Consider the following 23,581-nt stretch of genomic DNA (forward strand, 5'->3'; position numbering starts at 1 on the left):
TATTTTTATAGATTTCTTCTTGGTGAATCACTTGTCAAAATTCGTTATATTGTCACAATACGTCAGTCACTTTGGCATTCACAGTAGTCATATCATGGCATGTTTATGAAATAGATTTACGCAAAAACCCAATGCAGAAGAAACCAAAGCATCCCATCCTCACCATGGTCCCCCAAAACACCACATAAAACATCATCTAAAATGTCTAAAATGAAAAAGTGCTCAAGAGTGAAGAACCCTTGCAAAATCTGCCTTGAATCAGTAACACGTAAAACCGGAATACAATGCAAAGGGGCCTGCAAGAAATGGGCCCACTTCACATGCTTGAACTACACCCCTGGGAAGATCCAGGACATCAAAGCTGGTATCATAACAATAACATGCCCTTGCCCGAACTGCAACACGCAAGAGCCCAAGGAGTTTCTTACAGACCCCCCGTATACGTGCACCAACCAGGAATGCCCCGCAAACAAGCTTCCCACGTGTCAAATAAACGAGTGTCCTTTAAACAGTCCCGACACAAATGCAACGTACCAAAACGTCTCTCCTCAGGCTACCCAAATGGGTCCGATGCCATGTGGTCCTGGCTGCTCAGCTTCGCAGACATCTCATCACACGCCTCCAGCTTCGTCTCCTGAAATGACCAGGATCCCTCCAGTTTCGTCACAGCAGCCACACACTCCACCACCGTCTGCGTACCAGCCCATGGCTGAGGAGCTTAATCCCTGCGCGTCTGCGACTGGGATCCCACAATGTATGTCCCAACCGATTGCTCCTCAACGGGCGTCACCAAGATCTATCAGGTCGCAGTCGCCTCACATGGCGTCTACTCCAACCAGGACGTCCAGAACTCCTTCGCAAAGGGAGTTCTATCCGGAAAATAGAGCTGCATCTCCAAACAGGGCAGCGTCTCCTCTAGTAAGATCACGATCATGCTCGTGTCTGTCCGGGCAGCCAGGGGACATGATGAATAGTGGGGAAACGATCAACACCGGCACTCAAGGGCATGAGGATACTAATGGTGGTCTTTACGGTAAGTTAACGCATTATTTTATTAGCATACATAAGGCCGGCAATACACGGACAGCTCGAGCAGTTAGTCAGTGATCAACATACACGGACCGCTCTTGCAGTCAGAGGCGGCGTAAGGCGTAGGCGACGTGGGCCACCGCCTACGGCCTCGCGGTACAAGGGGCCTCGCGCATCAAAAATTTTGAAAAAATGTATACAAGGTGGAGATGACAATATCACAATACGAACATTGACTATTAAATATAAATTCTTGATAGCTAAACAATGTAGTTAAAAATAAAAATATATTTTTTTCCAAACAAATTCAGCCATAATCAGACACAAAATTAAGCAACAACACGGTTTTAAGTGACGAACATTATTCTTTGGCGCAATATTCCTTTAAAAATAATCACTGAATCAAGAAATCAGAAACTGTCAATGTATAGACCTTTGACCCTTTTTTTTATTATTTCATAAAATCCGTCTTCAGGTCGCCACAGAACAAGGCCTCGCGAAATCTGTCTTGCCCACATCAAATTTAGGTCTTGCCCCGCCTCTGCTTGCAGTCAAGAGTCAACAGCTTGAAGCTGCCAGTGATAACTGCTCGAGCAGTTGGTATTAACTGCTCAACAAATCACAAGCGCGCGCGCCTTGGAATGAAGAAAGAGGGCGGAGGTAACTGCGTGAGAGCTGTCGACAGCTCGAGCAGTCATTGTATGGCTGGCGACTGCTTGACCGCACGATGAAAATTCACCGTGCTGTCAACTGCCCGAATCAGTTGCAACTGCTCGAGCGGTTCGTGTATGTGCGTCCACAGAACTCTGCAGTTCACTGTGCAGTCGCAGCTTGAAGCTATCGACACTGACTGCTTCAAGCGGTCCGTGTATTGCCGGCCTAACTCTAACGATTTAGCTTCTCCAGCTTACATTACATTACATACAACTGTCTCAATTAACGCTTATACCTAGGACGCTAACAAACTTCACCATGTAGCCAACTCCCATCCTAAACTACTTTCTTTTTATTACTTCTTTCGCAGATGCCGAAACAGTGACGCTAAAAGGCGGTGACTGCAAAGCAGCATGCTCCGACTCCAGGATCATCAACAATAACAGCAGTAAAGAAAACCAGAGAATGCTACTGTGCTCCATCCAGAAGTTGTGCAGTACCGTCGGCCACCTGTCCACCCAGATCAAAGACTTGATGTGTAAGATGCTGAACAACCTCGAGAAAGAAGCTTTGTGATGCCAGTTCCTGTTATGAAGTTTAAACCATGTTTAGAAGATTTTATTGTACTAATAAAATGGCATGTTTTCAGCTATGGTTTTTTTTTAATTCACTCGAGTTAGAATTAAAGATGTCTATTTTTATTTTTAATATTGGATGCGCTAGCTCTTGATAACATTTGATGAAGCGCTGTTCAAATCTCGCCCGCGACTTCTGGCTTAGTAGTCCGGTGCAAACCACTACACCAAACGGCCGTCTAAGGCGGAATGATGATGGTAAGTTGATGCAAGATATGTGAAGATTTATTGCTATTGTAAATCTTAAAGGATCTACGTCTTCGCCTCATCACGCGCATAGACAAATATTGACAGTTTTAGTTTGTCATTGTCAAGCATTGTCAAGTCACAATGAATGATTGTTTACAAAATTGCTTACTCATAAACTCTGAAAATTATTCATACTTATGATAAGTTTACTTAGTAAATTTTATGAGGATTAAATAACGTGAAAATCTACACACGTGCCTTTCAAGATTCAGCAATAGACCCTTAATGTAGAGATTTTCAAAAAGTTTGCAGATTGAAAGTTAAAGGAGCTATAATTAAGCCAAAACTGTTTTTCATCAGGGAATCCAATGCTGACAATCTGGGCTGGCCACCAATTAAATTACCTGTTTACACCACCAGTTTTTGTTACTAAAGAACAATGACCTGCAGAAGAATACGGTGCTCTATTGATGAAAATCTATGATTTGAGACTTCTACTTCCCAAGGATTATCACTTTAGACGACTCAGCTATGACGAGTTCACTGGCTTCTACTATTACAGCTAAGCATAATATGAAGAATTTCCGAAAATAGTGTCCTAATAACCCTATGTGTTGCTGCAACTTCTTCGGGAGTCTCCGATGCATCTTCTGTTTCACTCTATGCGCGTACCTCTTCCATCTTTGCGGTATAGAGTGTGATTGCGATTGTAGTCCGTGCTGCAGAAGTGATGGCACAGAGAGAGATGGCTACGTTAAGGATTGAGAGAAGTCTGCCCTTGCGGTGGTCAATTTACGGAGCTGTCATACAGGATCTGACTAAAATTATGTTAGTAAATTGTTCGGATTTCAAAATCATAATATTTATAAGAAGAAGGCGCTTCTGGGCAGTTTTATACGTCTCAAATATAGCTTTCCCTACCACCACTTCGAGACAACATTACCTATTATGCTGGCGCTGAAAAGAAGTGGCAGAAGAAACTCGGACTAACACGAGGCCATTTATGTATCTGAAGTCCGTAGTACATAACTTCGCGACGTCTATAATGAAAGTAAATAAATAGCAAAAGAAGTAACATTGTCAACTGGCACAAAAGTTGCAGTGAGAAGAAGTGGAATACTACCGTTTAGATATCGAATTAATTTCAAGCAATTAACACTAGATTATAGAGTTAGATTTTATATTAATATAGTAAGAAATGTTGTACATAGTTCAAAATCAAAAAAATCAAAATCAAAAGTATTACCGATTCAGTTTAGACCACAATTGGCACTTATGAACGTCAAAATATTATTATAGAAAATAATAAAAAAAGAAAAGGTAGCCCTTATGGGGCACTTTACATGTCTCCTTATCTTTTGGGCCCTACCAGCGCTTCGAGACAAACATATTACTTATTATGGAAAGTGCTGAGAAGAAACGCCGGAACAAACTCAATTCTATCTCATTACGTTGTTTATAAGACCACTCAGTTTTTCGTCAAATTCTATAAAATCTGTCCGTTACTTCTAAGACTAAGCTACAAATAAAAATAGACCCTAATATTGATGTTGAACTAATAAAAGAAATTGGACATTTCTAATAAAAACCGGTATTGTGTTGCGCCTAGTTATTTTACAGGGCTTTGTAGCCGAAACGAGCGTTTGTCCTCCATTTTCTTTTGGCCCAATTTATCCAAGCTTACAAGTATTAGGTGAGGGAAGGCCAATTTTGGCGGAATTCTGGAAGGTTTGAAACGGATCTCGATTGGAATGTTTTCGCGGTTGTGTTCTACACATAGCACTATACTGTATCTGTTAGAAAATGTGCGTCTGTAGAATTTGAAACAATGACTTGTTTTTCTCAAGAAATGTACGAGTATGTGCTAGTATTAATTGTAACTGAAAAAAGTTACTCTTGTTTTCTGCCTTTCGGTGTTACATTTTTACGCCTTAACCCGAATCGAGACATAATATAAATCATTCTAATAGAAAGACCGCGTCCAAATCATTTAATTATGAATTAGACCACAAATTAGACTCAATTGAACCTTGGAAAAGGACATGAGCAACATTTTGTAGTAAAAAGAAAACATGAAGGTGATGAAAATTTGTGCAGGGAGCAATAATTTCTCAAGTTAGCTACATCAAACTATTTCTTATGCTTTTAGAGCGCGTTAATACTTTTTGTGACTGACCGAAATCTATGCAGGTAAAGTCACAAGCGAAGTCTATATTTTTTATTGTAAGAGCTCCCAAACATGACACACATATTTTAAATTGTTAAGTAACGCGTTAAGTGCTACTGGCACCTACCAGATTATTACTGACACATACATCGTTTCAAAGTATAAATTAGTAGAAACAATACATAGTTGAAGTGTAGCGAATTCGTCAATCATTCATTAAGCATTTTATTACAATGGAGGTAACTGTGAGTCACGGCCAATTTATTTAATAAACTGTGTTAAATCTTTGGAAAAGTTATGAACGTAATGCCTCTACTGGAAGACTCCCTAAATGGGACAAATTTTGAGCCTTCTTTTTACCCGACTACGACAGAGGGAGGGTAATGTTTTGAAGCAGTGATAGAGCTGATTGAAGGGAAACCCTATTCACATTTTCATGCCCGTATTCACAAACGATACTTGCTTTAATGAAGCAGCAAATCGAACGCACAGCGTTAGAGCTCTGTGATTGGTTCGTGTGTGACCCTGTGCGTCCAAGCACGCTGTGAGATCTCATAGTAATGTTTGTGAATACGGGCGTCTGTCTCTTTTCCAAAGTTTAAGTACGTTTATAAATTGATGCGAGCTACGCAGTTTTAACATTTTTATTTTGTACTCAAAAACCCCTATTGTCACTAAAGTAGGTAAGTAATGTACTTTCGCGTCTTGAATTAATATTAAACAGGCAAACCTATACGTTAGGTAATAGATAGTGTTTTCTGCATTCACCTGTTAAATATCCAAGTAAAGACATTTCAATACGTTTCAAGATAACGATAAAAAATATACACAGTACTCGTACGTATCACTTCATTGTTAATGGACTCTAATTGAATGAAAATAGAGCTCACTTCCAAACATGGAAAAGTTTATCACCGCGACAATTTTATTGTGTGTTTTCCGCTTAAGTAGACCGCGTCACAAGGTGAAACCTGTGTGACTCAGTCAGTTTACTAACTATTACGATACAGTGAAGTTATCTTGCTAGTTGTTCTCTCAAAAACTCTTAAAACAAGCCAAATATTCATCTTGGGGATCGATTTCAGTGAATATAAACAATATATTCAAAAGTGCAGTGAAAAGTTTATTTTCTTCCAAGTAACGAACAAGAACGTTGAAAAACAGATCAGTAACTGAAAAACTTCTTCAATTTATCTTCAAAAAAGTACACTAATCGTAAAAAGGTCGTTCAAAAAGTACACAAATCGTAAAAAGGTCGTCCAAAAAGAACACAAACCGTAAAGAGGTCGCTCAAAAAGTACACAAATCGTAAAGAGGTCGATAAAAAGTACACTACTGTCAAAATGTGTATCACATGCAACTGCGGCGACTGTGGTACGTGTGGCAAGATCATACGGTGCCTGCTGTGTGTCACACTGTGCGTGTTTCTTCTCAGGATGTGCGGGGTCGAAGTGGACGACGGCTGCTGTGCTTGTGGCGATGACTGACGAAATGTATTTTATGATAAGTGTATTTTATTATTAAGGTTCTTGTAATATATTTTTGGAATTTTAAATGTTGTTTTATTCACTTTTATCTTATAGTTGTTTTGGCAGTATTTTGTTATTTGTAGGAAGAAGACAATATTGTGAATAATGTTTCTAGTAAGTAATGTTAAGTGAAGGTAAACTTTTTGCAGCAATATTGAATTTCGAAGAATATAGATAATAATATATCATTACTTATCTTCAGTTAGTTATCTTTTCAAGAAGACATATTTACATGTTTCCGTTATCTTTATTTTAATGTGAATTTAGAACTTTATCTAAGATTATACAATAAAGTCACTAGGTACAGTCAGCGTCAAATACGTGACACCCAAAAAGTGGAATAAATCTTATTAAGATTGTGTTGTCCACTTTTTGGCCAATTTGGGTGCCACGAACTAATTGACGGTGACTGTATTAACAACTCTTATTAATAGAGGAGTGCTAAATTCAAATGATTTTGGATATACAAACCATCAAAAACAATACTTGTCAAAAAAACCAAGTCTCGCAACTCAGTTGTTCTACGGTAAAAAGTTGTGAGATCCATGTAATACCAAGTCCAGGCCAGGAAATCTTTAACGTTTTACATAAATATATTGACTTGGCCATCGCACTAAATAATTTAATTTACACGTGTTTTCATGCGATGGCCAAGTCAATATATTTATGTAAAACGTTAAAGATTTCCTGGCCTGGACTTGGTATTACATGGATCTCACAACTTTTTACCGTAGAACAACTGAGTTGCGAGACTTGGTTTTTTTGACAAGTATTGTTTTTGATGGGATCTCATTTCTTTTTGTATTTTGTAGACAGCAGTTATGTATCTAGAAAACTGGACCGAAATTGAAAAATTTTACTCGACTTGGCGGTTGCACTACCGTGCCCCCAAATATTTTAGTTTTTCCTTGATTCATACACCAAACACTACTTATATTCCAAATTTGAAGCTTCTAGGTCTGCTAGAAGTGCCTTAGAGTTTTGATGATCGGTGAGTCAGTGAGTGAGTCAGTGAGTCAGTGAGTCAGTCAGTGAGTGACAAAATTAAGTAACTTTGACCCGTTATAATTCTTAAACTACTGGTTCAAATTGAATGAAATTTTAAATATACCGTGTCTTTACAATGCCTGCATAGCTAATGAAAATTCAGCCTTCTAGTTTTATCCACAACGAAGTTACAGGCGGTCGAAAATGGCCTGAATTGCTTCGAGAAAAGGATGGTACGGCCGTGCCGCTTTTTTGCTCGACTTGGTGGGGGCACTGCCGTGCCCCCAGATAGGAGTGTATATCTTATTCAAACAATGTTATAAATCCAAAGTTTATCAGTGCGTTTACTAGGAACTAACTGGCCTTCGTCAGATAACTAAATTAAAGCTTTTCCGAAAACTACCACACATGTAGAAATAAGTAGATTACGATAAACCTAATGATTGTCTGACAACTGAAATTGAACTGACTCTCTACAAAAATATTTCGCTTCGCGATCATCATAATTATTATCACTAGCTTTCCGCCCGCGGCTTCGCCCGCGTGGAATTTTGTCTGTCACAGAAAAACTTTATCACGCGCGTTCCTGTTTCAAAAACCGTGATAAAAACTATCCTATGTCCTTTCCCGGGACTCAAACTATCTCTATGCCAACACATCTCACATTAACTCTTAACAAATAGCTGTCCCGGCGAGCCTATGTTCATTGGAAATAATGTAGGATTCTAATGGTTACAGATTTTTTCAAATCTCCGGAGCTTATTCAATACAAACAAACAAATCTTTTCTCTTTATAACATTAGTGTAGATGTAGCCAAAAGATCAATAACTTAATCTTCGCTGACAACAATCTAAATACCATTTTCATTAATGAAGATTCTATGAAACAGTAAAACACAGGAAAAATGCTTCATGGTAAACTGGATAACTGTTTCATAAGAAATCTCGATGATACCTATTATCATTGTTATCCTTATCAACTGCTGATAAAACCATATACATATCAAATGAATATATGTTCACGTTAAGCTGATATGAGTCAGTTAGCCTAAATCGTTGTGGAGAATAATATTTGCCTATTTATTTTGAAAAAAGACCGTAAATACGGAACAGGACGATCCGTATAAGGTTGCATCGGATCGTACAAGGTTGCATCGGATCGTACAAGGTTGCATCGGATCGTACAAGGTTATCCAACGGATCTTATAAGGTTCGACAAGTCAAAAGTTCAAGTGTAAAGTGATTTGAACCAAAATGTGTCTCACATGCGACTGTGGTGACTGCGGTGCGTGCGGCCAGATCATAAGATGCCTGCTATGCGTCACACTATGCGCGTTTGTGCTACGATTGTGTGGAGTAGACGTCGGCGACGGTTGTTGTTGTGGCGACGACGGTGGCGCCATTAACGTCGTTAATTAGTTTTAGTTTTTTTAGTTGTTTCTACAAAATATACCGCTTTGAAAGTGTGTTTTGGTTTTATTTATTATCTAAAAATTGTTTGGTTAACAAATAATTTCCAAGACAAAACATTACTTTAAAATTATCACTTCACGGGATTTATTGCAACAATATCTATTTTAACGGTAAATAATATTTACCCTCCCGACGCGACCCGTCGCGTTCTAGGCCGTCTCAGAGAAACCCGGACACTGTTAGTGTGGTTTGTCGGACTGACTGTACCACTGACGAAAATATTGTGCAAATGCGGGTGGGTGAAGAAAACTCATCGCGCCGGAGCAGACGACGCCGCATCTCTTCAGTCTGCCCGCGACCATGACTCGTGCAACCGAGCCGAAACGTCGGGAGGGTAAATATTATTTACCGTTTTAAAATAGCAGCGTTTTACCTGAAATAAAACGCATATTAAAATACTTACCTCACTGGAAGCTTTATATTGAGATAGCATTTCCGTTTCCTGTCGAATTTCTATGAATTTCCGTAGTCAATATCCGGTCCAGTGGCGACACCTGGTGGATGGGCGCTCACTTTTTGTTATCTTTGGTTGAGCGCGCCATAATTTCCTCATTGGCTCAATTTCACCAGGCAGGAATTAAAGTGAAAGCTTCCAGTGAGGTAAGTATTTTAATATGCGTTTTATTTCAGGTAAAACGCTGCTATTAAATTACTTGACCGTCACTGGAAGCTTTATATTGAGACCTGTTTGTTATCGCCTGGTGATCGCCACTGATTTATTACAACAATAAATAAATTGTGTACCTACGCCAATGTGACTATGATTAGGGTAAAATAATAACACAGCGTTTTTTAAAAAAGAAAACATTTTTTAATCAATGTCATAATATTTTGATACAATACAATTATAGTGTTTAAATAAATAAACCTTTTTACTCCACTAATTTGTTTTATTACCTTATTATTACGTATAATAAGTACATTTATATTAAATACTCTAATCGATAGGATCAAATAATCGAGTAATATTTTTTGTATTAATATTTTTAATTACCTCACGTTTATAAAACTGTTTAAAGGTATTAGCTGATCGCCAATTTCCACGGGTCAAAATTTCGTCAAGTGGGTGATTCTCTAACCAGCTTTTAGAAGCTACAGCAGACCGGACACTTCCTGGTGTAGCTGTAATTTCGGCTTCTTTGAACAGGGATTTTACCCAGCCTGCTATTATTGTGCGCGAAGCGGGTTTAGCCTGACCTCTCAGTGTAACAAAAAGATTGAATGTTTTGGCAGTATCACGTCTTTCGTGTAACAATGTTATAGTCTTATTTAACCAAAATACTGGATCAAGCCTACGATTATTTTTATTAGAAAGAAGTTTCCAACCTGATTGTCTATAATTGGTACAGTCGGTTTTCGATCCGAATAGAGGCCAGAAGGTGATACTTTCGTCAGATCTGATGCAATGGTTAGGATCAATTTGAAGTAAAGTCAAATCGTGTATGCGACGACCTGAGCAAAGCAGTAGTAATATTGCGGCATGACGCGATATTTGGAAAGTATTATTTTCATTCAAATTATAGATTTTTAAGAAATTGATTAATTCATCGACATTCCAAATTGGTGGTTTAGCACATTTTGGTTTGACAAGAGCAATAGACTTTAATATATGTTTCACAAGAACATGTGAGCTTAAATGACTCGACTTTTCAGCATCACATAATGTGGAAACTACAGATTTGTGCAAAAGAATAGTATTATAAGATAAATTATAAACCAAATATAAATCTGACAAAAATTGCGCCAACTGAGAACCTGTGGGATTTTTCGGGTCAATCTTTTTGTTTTTGGACCAATTAAGCCAACGTTTCCAAGCCACTTCGTAGGTTTTTAAAGTAGATTTACGCCACGAATTTCTTAGTAATAGTAATTGGTCGTTGTTCCATGTTTTTGTGGCCTCGCTCCACCCCCACATTTCCAAACTTCGAGGACGATGTTCTCGACTTGTGGTGGTGGGAGACCCGTTGTCGTGTCCACTAGATATTTCTGCAGGTGTTTCAGGGTTAGTGGTGGTGCAAGTGCTCTGGTTTTCAGGTCTGCGCGCCAGAAAACCTTCTCCCACCGTGGAACTACCATTAGAAATATTCCTGTCGACTGATTCAAGTGCATCAGGACTTTGGGGATCAGGAATGGAGGTGGAAATACCCAAGCCAGAGGGTAGTGCCATAGATTGCTGAAGGCGTCGTGAAACAGGGCTTGAGGGTCTTTCAGGTCTCGGGACACATAATTGTGGACTACATGAGCCGTGGCTGACGCGAACAGGTCTATCATTGGAATCCCCCATTTGGAAAACACTCTTTCCAAGCAACCTGGGAGAAGATGCCACTCCGGTGGTTGTCGGTGACGTGACAGATGGTCTGCATGGCTGTTGTATTTGCCTGGGATATGATGTATATCGAAGTGTACTTGGTGTTTGTCTAATAAATTCAAAATTTTGTACGTTATTTCTAATAGTGCCACTGATTTCGTCCCGCCTTCCCTCCGTAGATGGGCTACTGCTGTTCTGTTGTCGCATTGAATGAGGATCGACGTGCAACTTAGTGAATGAATTTGACTCTGAAGTGCATATAATATGGCCAGCATCTCTTTTTGATTGGAATGGAGTATTAGTTCCTCTTGAGACCAATTTCCTGACAGGGCCACATTGTTTATCTGTGCTCCCCAAGCTAGATTCGATGCATCTGTGGCCAAAAACGTCGTTGGTGGAGGGTAATGCAGCGGTGTTGACGAGTGACAATTCTGAATCCACCAGGTTAACTCGTGTAAGGTACTTTCTGGTAGTTGATACTTGATCGATGGAAGATCTGGTAATGAGTTCATGAACATTAGAAGTTGACGATAGTGGAGTCGACCCCTTGGAATTACAAAGCTTGCAAAATTTAGTAATCCTATTAGGCTTTGTAGTTCTTTTAGAGACACCTCTCTTTGAGAGAGAATCTGATTCGATTTTTTGATTATGTTGGTGGTCTTTGTCTCTGGCAAGGATTTTAGATTGTCCCAGGTTTGCCACACAATTCCTAGATAAGTTATATTCTGTTGGGGACAAAGTACAGATTTCTCGAAGTTTACTTGCCATCCCAGATTTTGTAATGTTTGTACCACAAGTTTTACATGAGTGCGTAATGTATTTGCATTTTGATGTACTATTAGGAAGTCGTCTAAATAAACTACAATTCTTATATTCCAGCGGTCTCTTAGTACTTGGGCAATCCAATTGGTCAAAATGGAAAAGGTTTTGGGAGCTGTGCTTAAGCCGAATGGGAGACACGTCATTTCTAACAATTCTTGGTTGTATATGATGCGTAGGAACCGCCTGTGAGCGTTGGCTATTTTCAGATGGAAGTAAGCTTGAGATAAATCGACTTTGCACATCCAGTCCCTTGGCTGAAGAAGATTTGGAATGCGGTACATGTTTATCAACCGGAATGGTTCGGTTATCACATATTGATTTAGAGCTTTGAGATTGAAAATTGGCCGAGCAGATCCGTCTGGTTTCGGTACAAGGAAGAGAGGAGAAACAAAACTTGGTGTGCGATGCACTACTTTTAAAATGCCCTGTGTTTTCATTTTGTTTATGATGTCCGACATTTCTACTGACACAGGTGTTTCGAATGGACTTTTCGTCATACTTGGATAAACAAGCGGAGGCTTTTGAAGGAATGGTATGCGATACCCTTGAATTAATTTCAGAATTATTTTTGGTGCTCCCATTTTTATCCAATGTAACTGGTATTTGACTAACTGACCTGCTCGGAATTGGTTCAAGTCATTGTTTATATTTCTTTTGATTTCCTCTTGATGTGGCATTATTCGAGCGTCCTCCTCGATAATTTCCACGATAGGGCCGCGAGCCTCGGTTGTGAAACGTATTTTTGTTAGTAACATTGTGGTGTTCACATGGTACATTAGATGTGTGACCTCTACAGGTACTTAAATGTTGATAGCCACCCCGCGAGGGTGGGTTATTGCAAGTGTTCATGTTTGAGGGTAAGCCGTGAGAAGGCATATCATGATACACGCATTGAGTTCCACGCGATGGAACTGTTGAACTTCGTGTGCCTTGCCCCCGCGAGGGGCGGCTACTGTTATTTTGATAAGATCTTGATTGTACAGACCCTTCAGCTTTAGGTGGCCAAAAAACTTTACGGACCCCACCAGCTTTATCGAGACACGCCGTGAAAGGCTCACAATCAAATATGTGGGTTTGTGATGGCGGTATTCTATTTAATGAAGCTTTTACAAACGGATCGCGAACTTGTTTTGTAATGCTTTCACGACGCATCTCGATACTTTCAGCTCTGTGTCCACAGACCAATTGCAAAAGATCTGATGAAGTTTTGTGAAATTCGCCCTTAAGGAATAGTTCTTCTACTTTATCACTCAAGTTGTTACAATTAACTTCAGTATTTTTAGCCCAAAAAAGAAGGTTACGAATGCCCTCCTGTAATGATTGTTTTTGTTTTAGAATGCAATATGTGATTGCTGCATAGGACTTGTCAGCATTAGCAAGATATCGTAAATTATCATATGATTTTACCTCATCATTCGCCTCCAGGTCTACAAAGCCCGGGCTATGATTATATAATTTCTGAGTGTCAGCATACCTTACATCTGACCAATTAGGACTACCAAAGCGTTGAACATCGTTTAACATTTTTAAAAAATCATCAGATGTCTTTGGAACTGAAGGCTCCTTTAACTTGGTTTCGATCTCAAAAGTAAAATCTAAATTTGGAATATCCTGAATAGGAGTCTGATTTTCAGTATAATTTTGTTCATAAAGTTCATTACTAACTCCAGAAATAATTGATATATTGTCGTGCTGATCATTATGACAGCGGGCATCGACATTTGAATCAAAAACATGTTTACGAAGTTCACTTATTTCCTGAACTAATTTATCAATTGTGCGGCTGGAATGCCGAGTGCGCTTACTTTTCTTGTGCCGGCGATGCCGCTTGCGTTTGCTGCCCACAGAGGACGAGCTGGAGGAGCTGTCACTGCTGTCGCTGCTTGACGAGCTGCTCCGGTTGCGGCTGCTCCGAACCCGCTTACGAGCTTCGCCACTTGGCCCAGCCACAGCTTGTGGCTCGGTAGACGGCACAGTAGTATGATCCATCACTCTACACAAATAATTTTGTATTACTATATTTGCTTAAAATTTTTCACATCTGTTTACATCTACCCACAAAAATAAAAATTATCAAAACTACGGAAGCATGTAATTAAAAGTTGATCGTTTATTTCACAGTATGTAGGTACTGTATAAATAGATCAAACCTCATTAATTTCACGAACGGCAAAAACCGTTAAAAATGTAGAAATAAAGATTTTTCACTTACTTGTAAGTGTTGCTGTTTGTGCACTTTTATAATTTTTATCACTTTTTCGATATAATTTTCACAACGACTGCGGGGACTGATCGTTGTTTTAAGCACAAGTTACTTCGACGGGAATCAAAACGCCAATGAGGAAATTATGGCGCGCTCAACCAAAGATAACAAAAAGTGAGCGCCCATCCACCAGGTGTCGCCACTGGACCGGATATTGACTACGGAAATTCATAGAAATTCGACAGGAAACGGAAATGCTATCTCAATATAAAGCTTCCAGTGACGGTCAAGTAATTTAATATTTAAAAAATCATATATAATTTAATAGAGTAGATAAGCATGCAGAGCATGCAGCATGAAAGCAAGCATGCAGCATGCATTGGTATCTCCTCGTCTCCGGCGCTGCGGGATGTGCAGCCCTTCCGCCCTTGCGTAACGAGGCTCAGGCACCCACGCTTGCTTCCGCAGCTTCGGCTTTTTGGATCGCCATCGGCGCCTTCGGCGCCTCGGCGACCAGCCTCAGCCGCTCCAGCTCACCCGGGCGCCCGAGCCTCGTTACAGCGGGCGAGGGCTGCCCTCCCTCCGCGCCTCCGGCTTTTAAATTACACTCTAGGGGTAGGGCAGACAAGACTACGTGGAGTCGGTTTTGCAGCGATTCGTTTCTGTCACGTTAGTTTTGTGGCACAAAATATTGCCTGTTTGGACCATTTCAAATTAATTTAATGTTAAAATACGGTTTAATACGAATATATGTCGCAGTCGGATTGTATAATCCGCCGTTTTACATTACCACTAGGCATTTTACATTACAGCTCTGTTTTGTAATACGGCGGTTCAACGTTTAGGCGGATTGTCATTGCGATACGTTCTCCAAAACGGCGGCGCACGTTTAGCCGCATCGTACTACTATAGATTGTAGGGTGACCATACTTACAAAATAAAACAATGCTTAATGAAAATAAATTTTAATAAGACAGATTTTAAGAATTATTATCTTCGTTACTGTATACTAAATAATATATTTGGCTTCAGTTTTTTTTTACTTATTTATAAATCACAAGGGATAGCCATCTAAAAAAAAGTAAATCAAAACAATTAGACTTTTCTAAACATTTTAAGAATTATTTAGATATTTGGCTTTAGTCTTTTTTAGACATTAAAAATGATCAAAGGGAACAGGTAACTCAAAACAATAAAGTTTTAGTCATTTTTTCTGGGTTATTTTTCTTTAAGATAAAATTATCTTCACCGGCCACAGCCATGATTTCATATTTTTACACTAATAATATTGTGTAGGATTCCGCCGAACACCAGAATCCATAGGTCACTTTGTCCGGCAGCGGCACGGTATTGAAAATAGGAACTAAAAACTGTCAAAACGGCGGGTAATGACACGCTGTTTTACATTACGGCTAGCCGTATTGAAGAACGTTTGGCGCCGAATACATTCCGGCGGATTTTCATTCAGCCGTATTCAATCCGGCTAAACGTTAATCCGCCGTATTACAAAACAGAGCTGTAATGCAAAATGCCTAGCTGTAATGTAAAACGGCGGATTATACAATCTGACTGCGACATAAACATCATGATTTTCAATAATATGGATAATACACTTATGAGTAATAAATTTATGAAAACAAATATTAGGATACATCACATTTATGAATATTATAGTTATTTATTCGAATGATTATGAGTTTCGATCATTAGTATAGAAAAATATATGAAAACAAATATTAGTAAAAACTAAGTGTATGATTAGTGATATTATGAATATCAATGATTATGTTTTTAAATATGTAGGTTTTAAATTTTTTATGAAGAATGATCATTATGGTATCAAATTGTATGAGAAATATTTTCGGACCTCCAATGATAGGAATTGAAAAGTTATGTAAGAAAATGCGCTACCCCCTGTATACACTACATACGCACCTTATACATCTGGGCTAGTCGCTTACTAGTCGCTCAATCTAGCCAGTAATATTGCTACTGCTAGCTAGCTAGTCCCATTGGATATCAAAACACCCTGTATACACTACATACGCACCTTATACATCTGGGCCAGTCGCAGCCTGTCTTCGGAGGATGCAATCTTGTTCACACAAGTCGCTAGGAGCTGTTTACTCGCTTGCAGCTCGCTCAATATAGCCAGTAATATTGCTAGTGCTAGCTAGTAATATTGCTAGTGCTAGCTAGCCAGTCCCATAGGATAATAAAACACCCTGTATACACTACATACGCACCTTATACATCTGCGCCAGTCGCAGCCTGTCTTCGGAGGATGCGATCTTATTCACACAAGTCGTTAGCAGCTGTTTACTCGCTTGCAGCTCGCTTAGTCTAGCCAGTAATATTGCTAGAGCGAGCTAGCCAGTCCCATGGGATATCAAAACACCCTGTATACACTACATACGCACCTTATACATCTGGGCTAGTCATAACCTGTCTTCGGAGGATGCGATCTTATTCACACAAGTCGTTAGCAGCTGTTTACTCGCTTGCAGCTCGCTCAATATAGCCAGTAATAATGCTAGAGCGAGCTAGCCAGTCCCATAGGATAATAAAAACACCCTGTATACACTACATACGCACCTTATACATCTGGGCCAGTCGCATCCTGTCTTCATAAGATGCGATCTTGTTCACACAAGTCGCTAGCAGCTGTTTACTCGCTTGTAGCTCACTCAATCTAACCAGTAATATTGCTAGTGCTAGCTAGCCAGTCCCTTGGGATAATAAAACATCCTGTATACATTACATACGCACCTTATACATCTGGGCCAGTCGCAGCCTGTCTTCGGAGGATGCGATCTTGTTCACACAAGTCGCTAGCAGCTGTTTACTCGCTTGCAAGTCGCTCAATCTAGCCAGTAATATTGCTAGTGCTAGCTATCCAGTCCCATAGGATATCAAAACACCCTGTATACACTACATACGCACCTTATACATCTGCGCCAGTCGCAGCCTGTCTTCGGAGGATGCGATCTTGTTCACACAAGTCGCTAGCAGATGTTTACTCGCTTGCAGCTCGCTCAATCTAACCAGTAATATTACAAATACGAGCTAGCCAGTCCCATGGTATATCAAAACACCCTGTATACACTACACACGCACCTTATACATCTGCGCCAGTCGCAGCCTGTCTTCGGAGGATGCGATCTTGTTCACACAAGTCACTAGCAGCTCTTTACTCGCTTGCAACTCGCTCAGTCTAGTCCTATGGGATATCAAAACACCCTGTATACACTACATACGCACCTTATACATCTGGGCCAGTCGCATCCTGTCTTCATAAGATGCGATCTTGTTCACACAAGTCGCTAGCAGCTGTTTACTCGCTTGTAGCTCACTCAATCTAACCAGTAATATTGCTAGAGCGAGCTAGCCAGTCCCATAGGATAATAAAACACCCTGTATACACTACATACGCACCTTATACATCTGCGCCAGTCGCAGCCTGTCTTCAGAAGATGCTATCTTGTTCACACAAGTCGTTAGCAGCTGTTTACTCGCTTGCAAGTCGCTCAGTCTAGCGAGTAGCGTCTCTATAGGTATGTGAGACGATACCGTGGTGCGGCCTAGCCAGTCCTGTGGAATCAACATTAAATTAAATATCAATATTAAATGGATTTCTAATGTTTAGCCAAAAAACGTTTCCCAAATTATCACATCGTAAACAACGTTTCGCAAATTTTTATTTGGCGTAGTATTGTTTATCAAATTTTTGTTTTTGCCTTATTAGGGTTCCGTAGTCCTGACAAGGAACCCTAATTTTAAATGATTTTAGTCGAGTATGAATACAATTAATTTTCAGAAAAATGGGACTAGTATCATCACTCTTATTGTTTACCGCTGTGTAAATAGTTGTGGCAAGCCAATTTCTGCAAGATTTACACAGCGGTAACAGCTTGCGGAAGTCAACTTCTGCAAGTTTTATTGCTAGTCTAAACCTCGCTTAAGAATCATCAGCACCTTTTTGTAAGCTTTTTTTTTTACAGCCAGCATGCAGTGAAATTCTCGAATTCATTAATTAAAACCAGTTTAATTCACCTTTTTCGTGAATAATGTTTCCACTATATCCCATTTATTCGATTTCGCGTGAACATTTAGCACCACCCAGTCGTATTGGAGAGGAGGAATCTGGAAATTTAAAAAGGTTTAAAATAAATATTATATTACATGAATATAGTATGAATTATAATCTTAGATTATAACATGCAATACGGCTAGTCCTTCGTTGTGGACAAAATAAGGCCCTGTCAATATGGCGAATGTCATTGTTAGTAATTTTTTAGTCATTGTTAGTAATGAAAAGTGATGCCGTAGACTTTTTTTTTAGTTCTGAAATTGTTCGTACACTTTTTAATAATACAAGAAGGCTTTGCGCGCCTGTATTGTGTAGGTCAGACCGATTGTGGCTTGTCACAATCTATGTCCTATGGCTATGACATCTTACAGGCGAGACGTTTTCGATACATTTATATGTCATATAGATGACCCACGCTGAACTGTCCCACCAAACTCAATGACAGGGGGGCGCTACCATCGTTCAACTATATGGTTTCCAACATGGCAAAATCTGAACCAGCGATCCGGTATTGACGGTGGCGCCCCACTGTCAATGTCATCGATAGGACAGTTCACTATTTTGGAACTATAGCACACTTATCAACCCGGAAAGGGATCACCGTATCGCCTTTCGCCGCGAGGTTAACAATACGGTGCGGATAAGTGTGCGTAAATACCGAGTTTTATTCAAAGAATACTGACCGCCTCGAGTTGATACGGTTGCGTTCCGTTTCCGGATTGATAAGTGTGCTTCGTCCTTTACCCTTTTTGTTTTAATCCAAGTTTAAAATAAATATAACAAGTTGTCACCTGTTGCCGTTGACACACCGTCATGGGAGACATCATATTGCCAGCGGTATCGCTCCAGTGCTGTGCGCAGCAAAACGCCAAGCAGTGCAGCGCTGACTTGTTGAACAATTCCTGCTTGTTGGCGAACTTCTGCCATTCTGGAATATTTTTTTTTTAATTTACAACGAGGAAGCTCTTGGCCTGTATCTCACCTGATGGTAAGTGATGATCAGGCCGAAGGTGGAAGCGAGCTTCACCCGGAATCCTCAACCACGGAGAAACTGGCTATCTTACCTCTAACTGTCGGAACACAACAATGCTGTTAACATTGTTGTTATGGCGACAGACTTAGGTAAAATGGTGGTAGCTAGCCAGGCGGACTTAGACCAAGCACTACCACCAACCAAACCGAACCGAAAATCTGTCCCCACTGGGATTCGAACCAGGGACCTCTGCGTCTGAAGCAGATGGTCTTACCACTAGACCACAGAGGCGGTTGTGTTGTTTTAATCAAATCATCATCATTTCAGCCCCAGGACGTCCACTGCTGAACATTAGCCTACCCCAATGATTTCCACAAAGGTCGGTTGGTAGCGGCCTGCATCCAGCGCTTTCCTGCTACCTATATGAGGTCGTCGGTCCACCTTGTGGGTAGACGTCCTACGCAGCGCTTTCCGTTATGCGGCCTCCACATAGCTAACTGGAGTCAGTTCTGCGTACTATCGGACTTCAGCTTGCTAATCTGTCGGGCTATGTGAGAGACTTTAGTTCGTTTACGGATCTCCTCATTTCTGATTCGATCTCGCAAAGAAACTCCGAGCATAGCCCTCTCCATAGCACGCTGTGCAACTTTGAGCTTCTGTATAAGGCCTATAGTGAGAGGCCACTTTTCTGAACCATAGCAATCACTGGTTAACACACATTGGTTGTAGACTTTAGTCTTCATGCACTGAGGTATTTTGGACGAAAATATGTTGCGCAGTTTCCCAGTGTGTTTCACAGTGTCTGTAAATGTAAAAAAACACATAACTTACCCAATAATTTAACATAATCAGCCACCATCTTAGCCTGGTGGGAATCCGCCCCAGGTTGGTTCAAATGATTTGCAAGCAAGTTGGCTAGCTTGCGTAACAAACTGTCTACATTGTTGCCTTGGCTCTTGATGCAGTGGTGGAATTGGTACATCTGGAAAAAAAAAGATATAATATTTCCTTCTAAAGTCCGGTCGCCGAGCATGTAGAATTTCGTCCAATGACCCCAAGCAACCCATCCTTATCTGTCGCGACTGTGCGACGGGCGGCAGCAGTGAGTGTGCTCGGCGACCGGACTACAATATTATAATGCGAAAGTTTGTAAAGATGTATGTTTGTTACACTCGTATTCACAAACGATGCTTGATTAAGTGGAGCAGCAAATCGTACGCACAGCGTTGAAGAGAGGTTGGTGGTTGATTGGTTCGTGTGTCACTCTGTGAGTCCACGCGCACTGTGAGACCTCATAGTCATGTTTGTGAATACGGGCGTTACTCTTTCACGGTAAAAGTACTGAATATAATTATTTTGATGAAACTACAGTATTATTGTTTATACACCAAAATAATATATGATAAACGCTAATGATATGTGACAAACAGAATTTTACGCGGGCGAAGTCGCGGGCAAAAGGTAGTAAATGTTATATTTATGAAAAAATACTTTTTACTGTACTTACAGCTGCCTCAGGGCTTCTCCCAAGCATTCTGAAATAAAGTTAAGGATTTTTCACATTAATTAATAGATAATAAGTTATACATCTGGCGCTTAACTAAGTCAGTGCCTGAGGCATGGCAGTGGTAGTTTAATTGAATGTGACAGTTTATCATATTAAAGGTGAGATACAGGCCAAGAGCTTCCTCATTGTGGATAAAAAAAAACAGAATAAACTTACGTTAGTAGATCTGAGAGCTCTGTGATTTTTCCCTCGGTGTGCAGAAAGCTGATGTAATGGTTCAACGCTATGGGGCGGCACGACAGCAGTTCAAACACTATCTTCTTATTTAGGGTTTGTATAAGAAATAGTACCACCTGGAATTCATTTATTTAATTTTTATTTGGAGCATAAAATGTCTTAGGCCTGGTTTCCGCCAAAGCAGAGCGGAGCAGAAAGGAACGGAGCAGAGCAGAGAAGAGTCGGACCATCAAATTTTTCTATAGAATTTATCAGCGGCGGTAGGGCAGCGCAGAGCGCGAGCGGAGACGTGAAGTGGAAATATTGAAATATGATTGGTTGGTGGAAACCGGGATTAAATATAATCTTATATATATAAAAATGAAACCCGTTTCGCGTTGTCATGGCATCACGTGTGAACGGCTGAACCGATTTCGATAATTCTTTTTTTAAAATGTTTGTGGAAGTCCAAGGATGGTTCTTACGGAAAAAAATATTAAGAAAATCTCTACGCTAAGGCGGTACGAAGTTCGCCGGGTCAGCTAGTGTAATATAAACTTTAAAATTCCTCGGGGACAGCCTGTATTTTTCGGTTGAAAAGACAATGCCGGAAATTGGCGTCTTTTTTTTGGGGCGGCCATCGACCAAACCTAGTTTTTTGATTACAAAATAGTGTAATAAACCAAACTTACTAAAACATGTATACCTCTAAAGTCAGTCTGAACTGAGTTACGAGCGTTAGAAGTTTGATGATTTTACATACTAGATTTGCTTTTTGCGCTCAAGTTTTGTATGAAATTGCAACAAAATAGTGACATTGTATGTGTAAACAAACAATACCATCCATTAAAGGCTCCAGACATCAGTGTGGCGTAGAATCAGCGCAATAAAAAAATAGCGGAATATTTTGTTGCAATTTCTTACTAAACTTGCGCGCAAAAAGGAAATCTAGTATGTAAATCATCAAATTTCTAACGCTCGTAACTCAGTTCAGACTGAGTTTAGAGGTACACATGTCATAGTAAGTTTGGTTTATTACTCTACTAGCTGACCCGGCGAACTTTGTTCCGCCTTAATGGCAATAAATAACGGGATAAAAAGTATCCTATGTCCTTCTCCTGGCTCTAAACTACCTCCCGGACAATTTTCAGCTAAATTGGTTCAGCCGTTCTTGAGTTATAAGCGAAGTAACTAACACGACTTTCTTTTATATATATAGATTTTGTAATCAAAAAACAAAGTTTAGTCAATGGCCGCGCGAAAAAAAAAAGACGCCACCTTCCATACAAAATCTGGCATTGCCATTTTATTGGAGGTCAAACTGTAGACACACGAGTTATAGTAGTCATAAGAGAGTTGGGAAAAGTATTCTATACTACCTATGTATGTAAAAAAAACACTGACCGTCAATATAGCATTTCCATCGCCAATAGAAATAGCTCCATCTAACAGTTCTGTCTTACTCTTCAAGCTCCGGTGAACGTGAAGTGAACAAGATCGTCCCAACACTAGTCTTTTCAACGTAACTGCTACGGTCTGTTCAATGTCTGATTTTGACTCATTCGATGGGTATTTTCCTGATTGTGCCAATAGAACTGAAATGAAAATATGTAATGTGATAAAATTTAATTAAAAGTTTAACACTGAAAGTGATTTTTAGGTTTTACCTACTATTATAATGTCAGTGAAATTATAATAGCCAATTCAAGTTAATTAACTTTAGCCATAAAGGGCAATCTTGACTTAATAAAAAAGGTATTGAAATTTGGAAAACTATCATAAAATCAACTAAATAGGTGTCAGTAACACTATCTAACATTGCTCTGTGAACATTGCTTTGAGGATGGGAATTGAATCCTTCTTTGTTTTGGACCAAAGTTGACCGTAGAACAAATAACCAGCAAATATAGTATGTAACTGAAAAAATACAGTTTCACTGACAATAATTAACAAAGAATAATGATTATTGAAATAAAGTCATAGGTACTTACTCAAATCCAAAACTTTAGGTGATACTAAACTATTCAAAGGTAGCAGTGACTTGGTGTTGCTGATGGCTGAACTGCTGAAAATACTTTCTTCTTTTGTCCCTGTAGAAGGCTTCTGACCGATAGCCAGGATTTCTTGTGGGGTGAGCTGCAGAGAAATTAAATGAAAATGAAACAGAGGTATATTATTATAAACGCCTAAGTTTGCAATCTTTTTAACCAAAATAAATGTATGTAATTTTACAACTCACAACGTCATCATCAAAACTAAACGCGTGCGCTTTGGTTTCACTTGTGTTCCAATAATCATCTTCATCCATCATGACTTAAACATGTATTTTAATAAATTAACTACTCAAACTTGTTTTAATTTTCCCTAAAACTAAACAAAAATAATTTATTTACAAACATGAAACAATTTTTACAAAAAACAGCTGTCAAAATTGAATGACATTGACACTGACAGAATTGAAACCATAGACAAGTCTAAAGAGTGAACATCAAGTTATAAAAAAAACCGCCATCTATATTTTGTATCTTTACTACTGCTTCATAATGAGAACAGTCAAACAAAAATCACATTCACAGCAAATAAGTTGCTTACTTGTTGAAAAATTAATTCAACGTAACGTACAAAACTTATTCTATTTTGAACGGAAAAGGAAATGTTTACCATTAATGGGACACCATTCAGATTTTTTTTAAATTGGTTCCATCGTTCTAGGTATCCAGAAATAAGCAAAATAAAAACATAATTTCGTAATAAACCCAAATTAACTTAAAAACCTTTTCCAAATAAAATTAAGCACCT

General features: G+C 39.4%; 3 protein-coding genes across 4 annotated transcripts; 1 reads left to right on the top strand and 2 right to left on the bottom strand.

Annotated features, from left to right (window-relative positions):
- The first annotated feature begins 37 nt into the window (after positions 1-37).
- LOC114356466 (lysine-rich arabinogalactan protein 19-like) lies at positions 38-2,276 on the top strand. The gene is made up of 2 exons (XM_028309676.1): positions 38-1,033; positions 2,054-2,276. The coding sequence occupies exons 1-2, from the start codon at positions 202-204 to the stop codon at positions 2,257-2,259; spliced, it is 1,038 nt and encodes a 345-aa protein (XP_028165477.1). The 5' UTR covers positions 38-201; the 3' UTR covers positions 2,260-2,276.
- A 6,152-nt stretch (positions 2,277-8,428) lies between these two features.
- On the bottom strand, positions 8,429-14,279 carry LOC114356488 (uncharacterized). Of its 2 annotated transcripts, none has more exons than XM_028309699.1 (2): positions 14,006-14,279; positions 8,429-13,786 (listed from the first exon to the last, which is right to left on the bottom strand). In XM_028309699.1, exon 2 carries the CDS (start codon positions 11,737-11,739, stop codon positions 9,601-9,603), a length of 2,139 nt encoding a protein of 712 aa, XP_028165500.1. In that variant the 5' UTR covers positions 11,740-13,786; positions 14,006-14,279; the 3' UTR covers positions 8,429-9,600. Both variants share the same exon structure in this region, with proteins under 2 accessions (XP_028165500.1, XP_028165501.1).
- Positions 14,280-17,404: 3,125 nt separating this feature from the next.
- On the bottom strand, positions 17,405-23,198 carry Vps16B (Vacuolar protein sorting 16B). The gene is made up of 9 exons (XM_028309684.1): positions 23,022-23,198; positions 22,774-22,918; positions 22,187-22,377; positions 20,783-20,919; positions 20,567-20,594; positions 19,891-20,041; positions 18,878-19,014; positions 18,050-18,139; positions 17,405-17,587 (listed from the first exon to the last, which is right to left on the bottom strand). The coding sequence occupies exons 1-9, from the start codon at positions 23,091-23,093 to the stop codon at positions 17,420-17,422; spliced, it is 1,119 nt and encodes a 372-aa protein (XP_028165485.1). The 5' UTR covers positions 23,094-23,198; the 3' UTR covers positions 17,405-17,419.
- Between the last annotated feature and the right edge of the window lie 383 nt (positions 23,199-23,581).

This window comes from Ostrinia furnacalis, unplaced genomic scaffold (assembly GCF_004193835.3).
Source record: "Ostrinia furnacalis isolate ACB-3 unplaced genomic scaffold, ASM419383v2 OfSCF2810, whole genome shotgun sequence".
NCBI lineage: Eukaryota > Metazoa > Arthropoda > Insecta > Lepidoptera > Crambidae > Ostrinia > Ostrinia furnacalis.

What these genes read in the sequence shown, in the direction of transcription:
- Vps16B (XM_028309684.1), bottom strand. Translation starts at nt 23,093, where the DNA reads ATGATGGATGAAGATGATTATTGGAACACAAGTGAAACCAAAGCGCAC. An exon ending in GGAGAAGCCCTGAGGCAGCT is followed by an intron (nt 20,042 to 20,566) that starts GTAAGTACAGTA and finishes TTTTTTTTCCAG; the next exon opens with ATGTACCAATTCCACCACTG. An exon ending in AAACATTATTCACGAAAAAG is followed by an intron (nt 17,588 to 18,049) that starts GTGAATTAAACT and finishes TTGATTCCACAG; the next exon opens with GACTGGCTAGGCCGCACCAC.
- LOC114356488 (XM_028309699.1), bottom strand. Translation starts at nt 11,739, where the DNA reads ATGGCAAGTAAACTTCGAGAAATCTGTACTTTGTCCCCAACAGAATAT.
- LOC114356466 (XM_028309676.1), top strand. Translation starts at nt 202, where the DNA reads ATGTCTAAAATGAAAAAGTGCTCAAGAGTGAAGAACCCTTGCAAAATC. An exon ending in TACTAATGGTGGTCTTTACG is followed by an intron (nt 1,034 to 2,053) that starts GTAAGTTAACGC and finishes CTTCTTTCGCAG; the next exon opens with ATGCCGAAACAGTGACGCTA.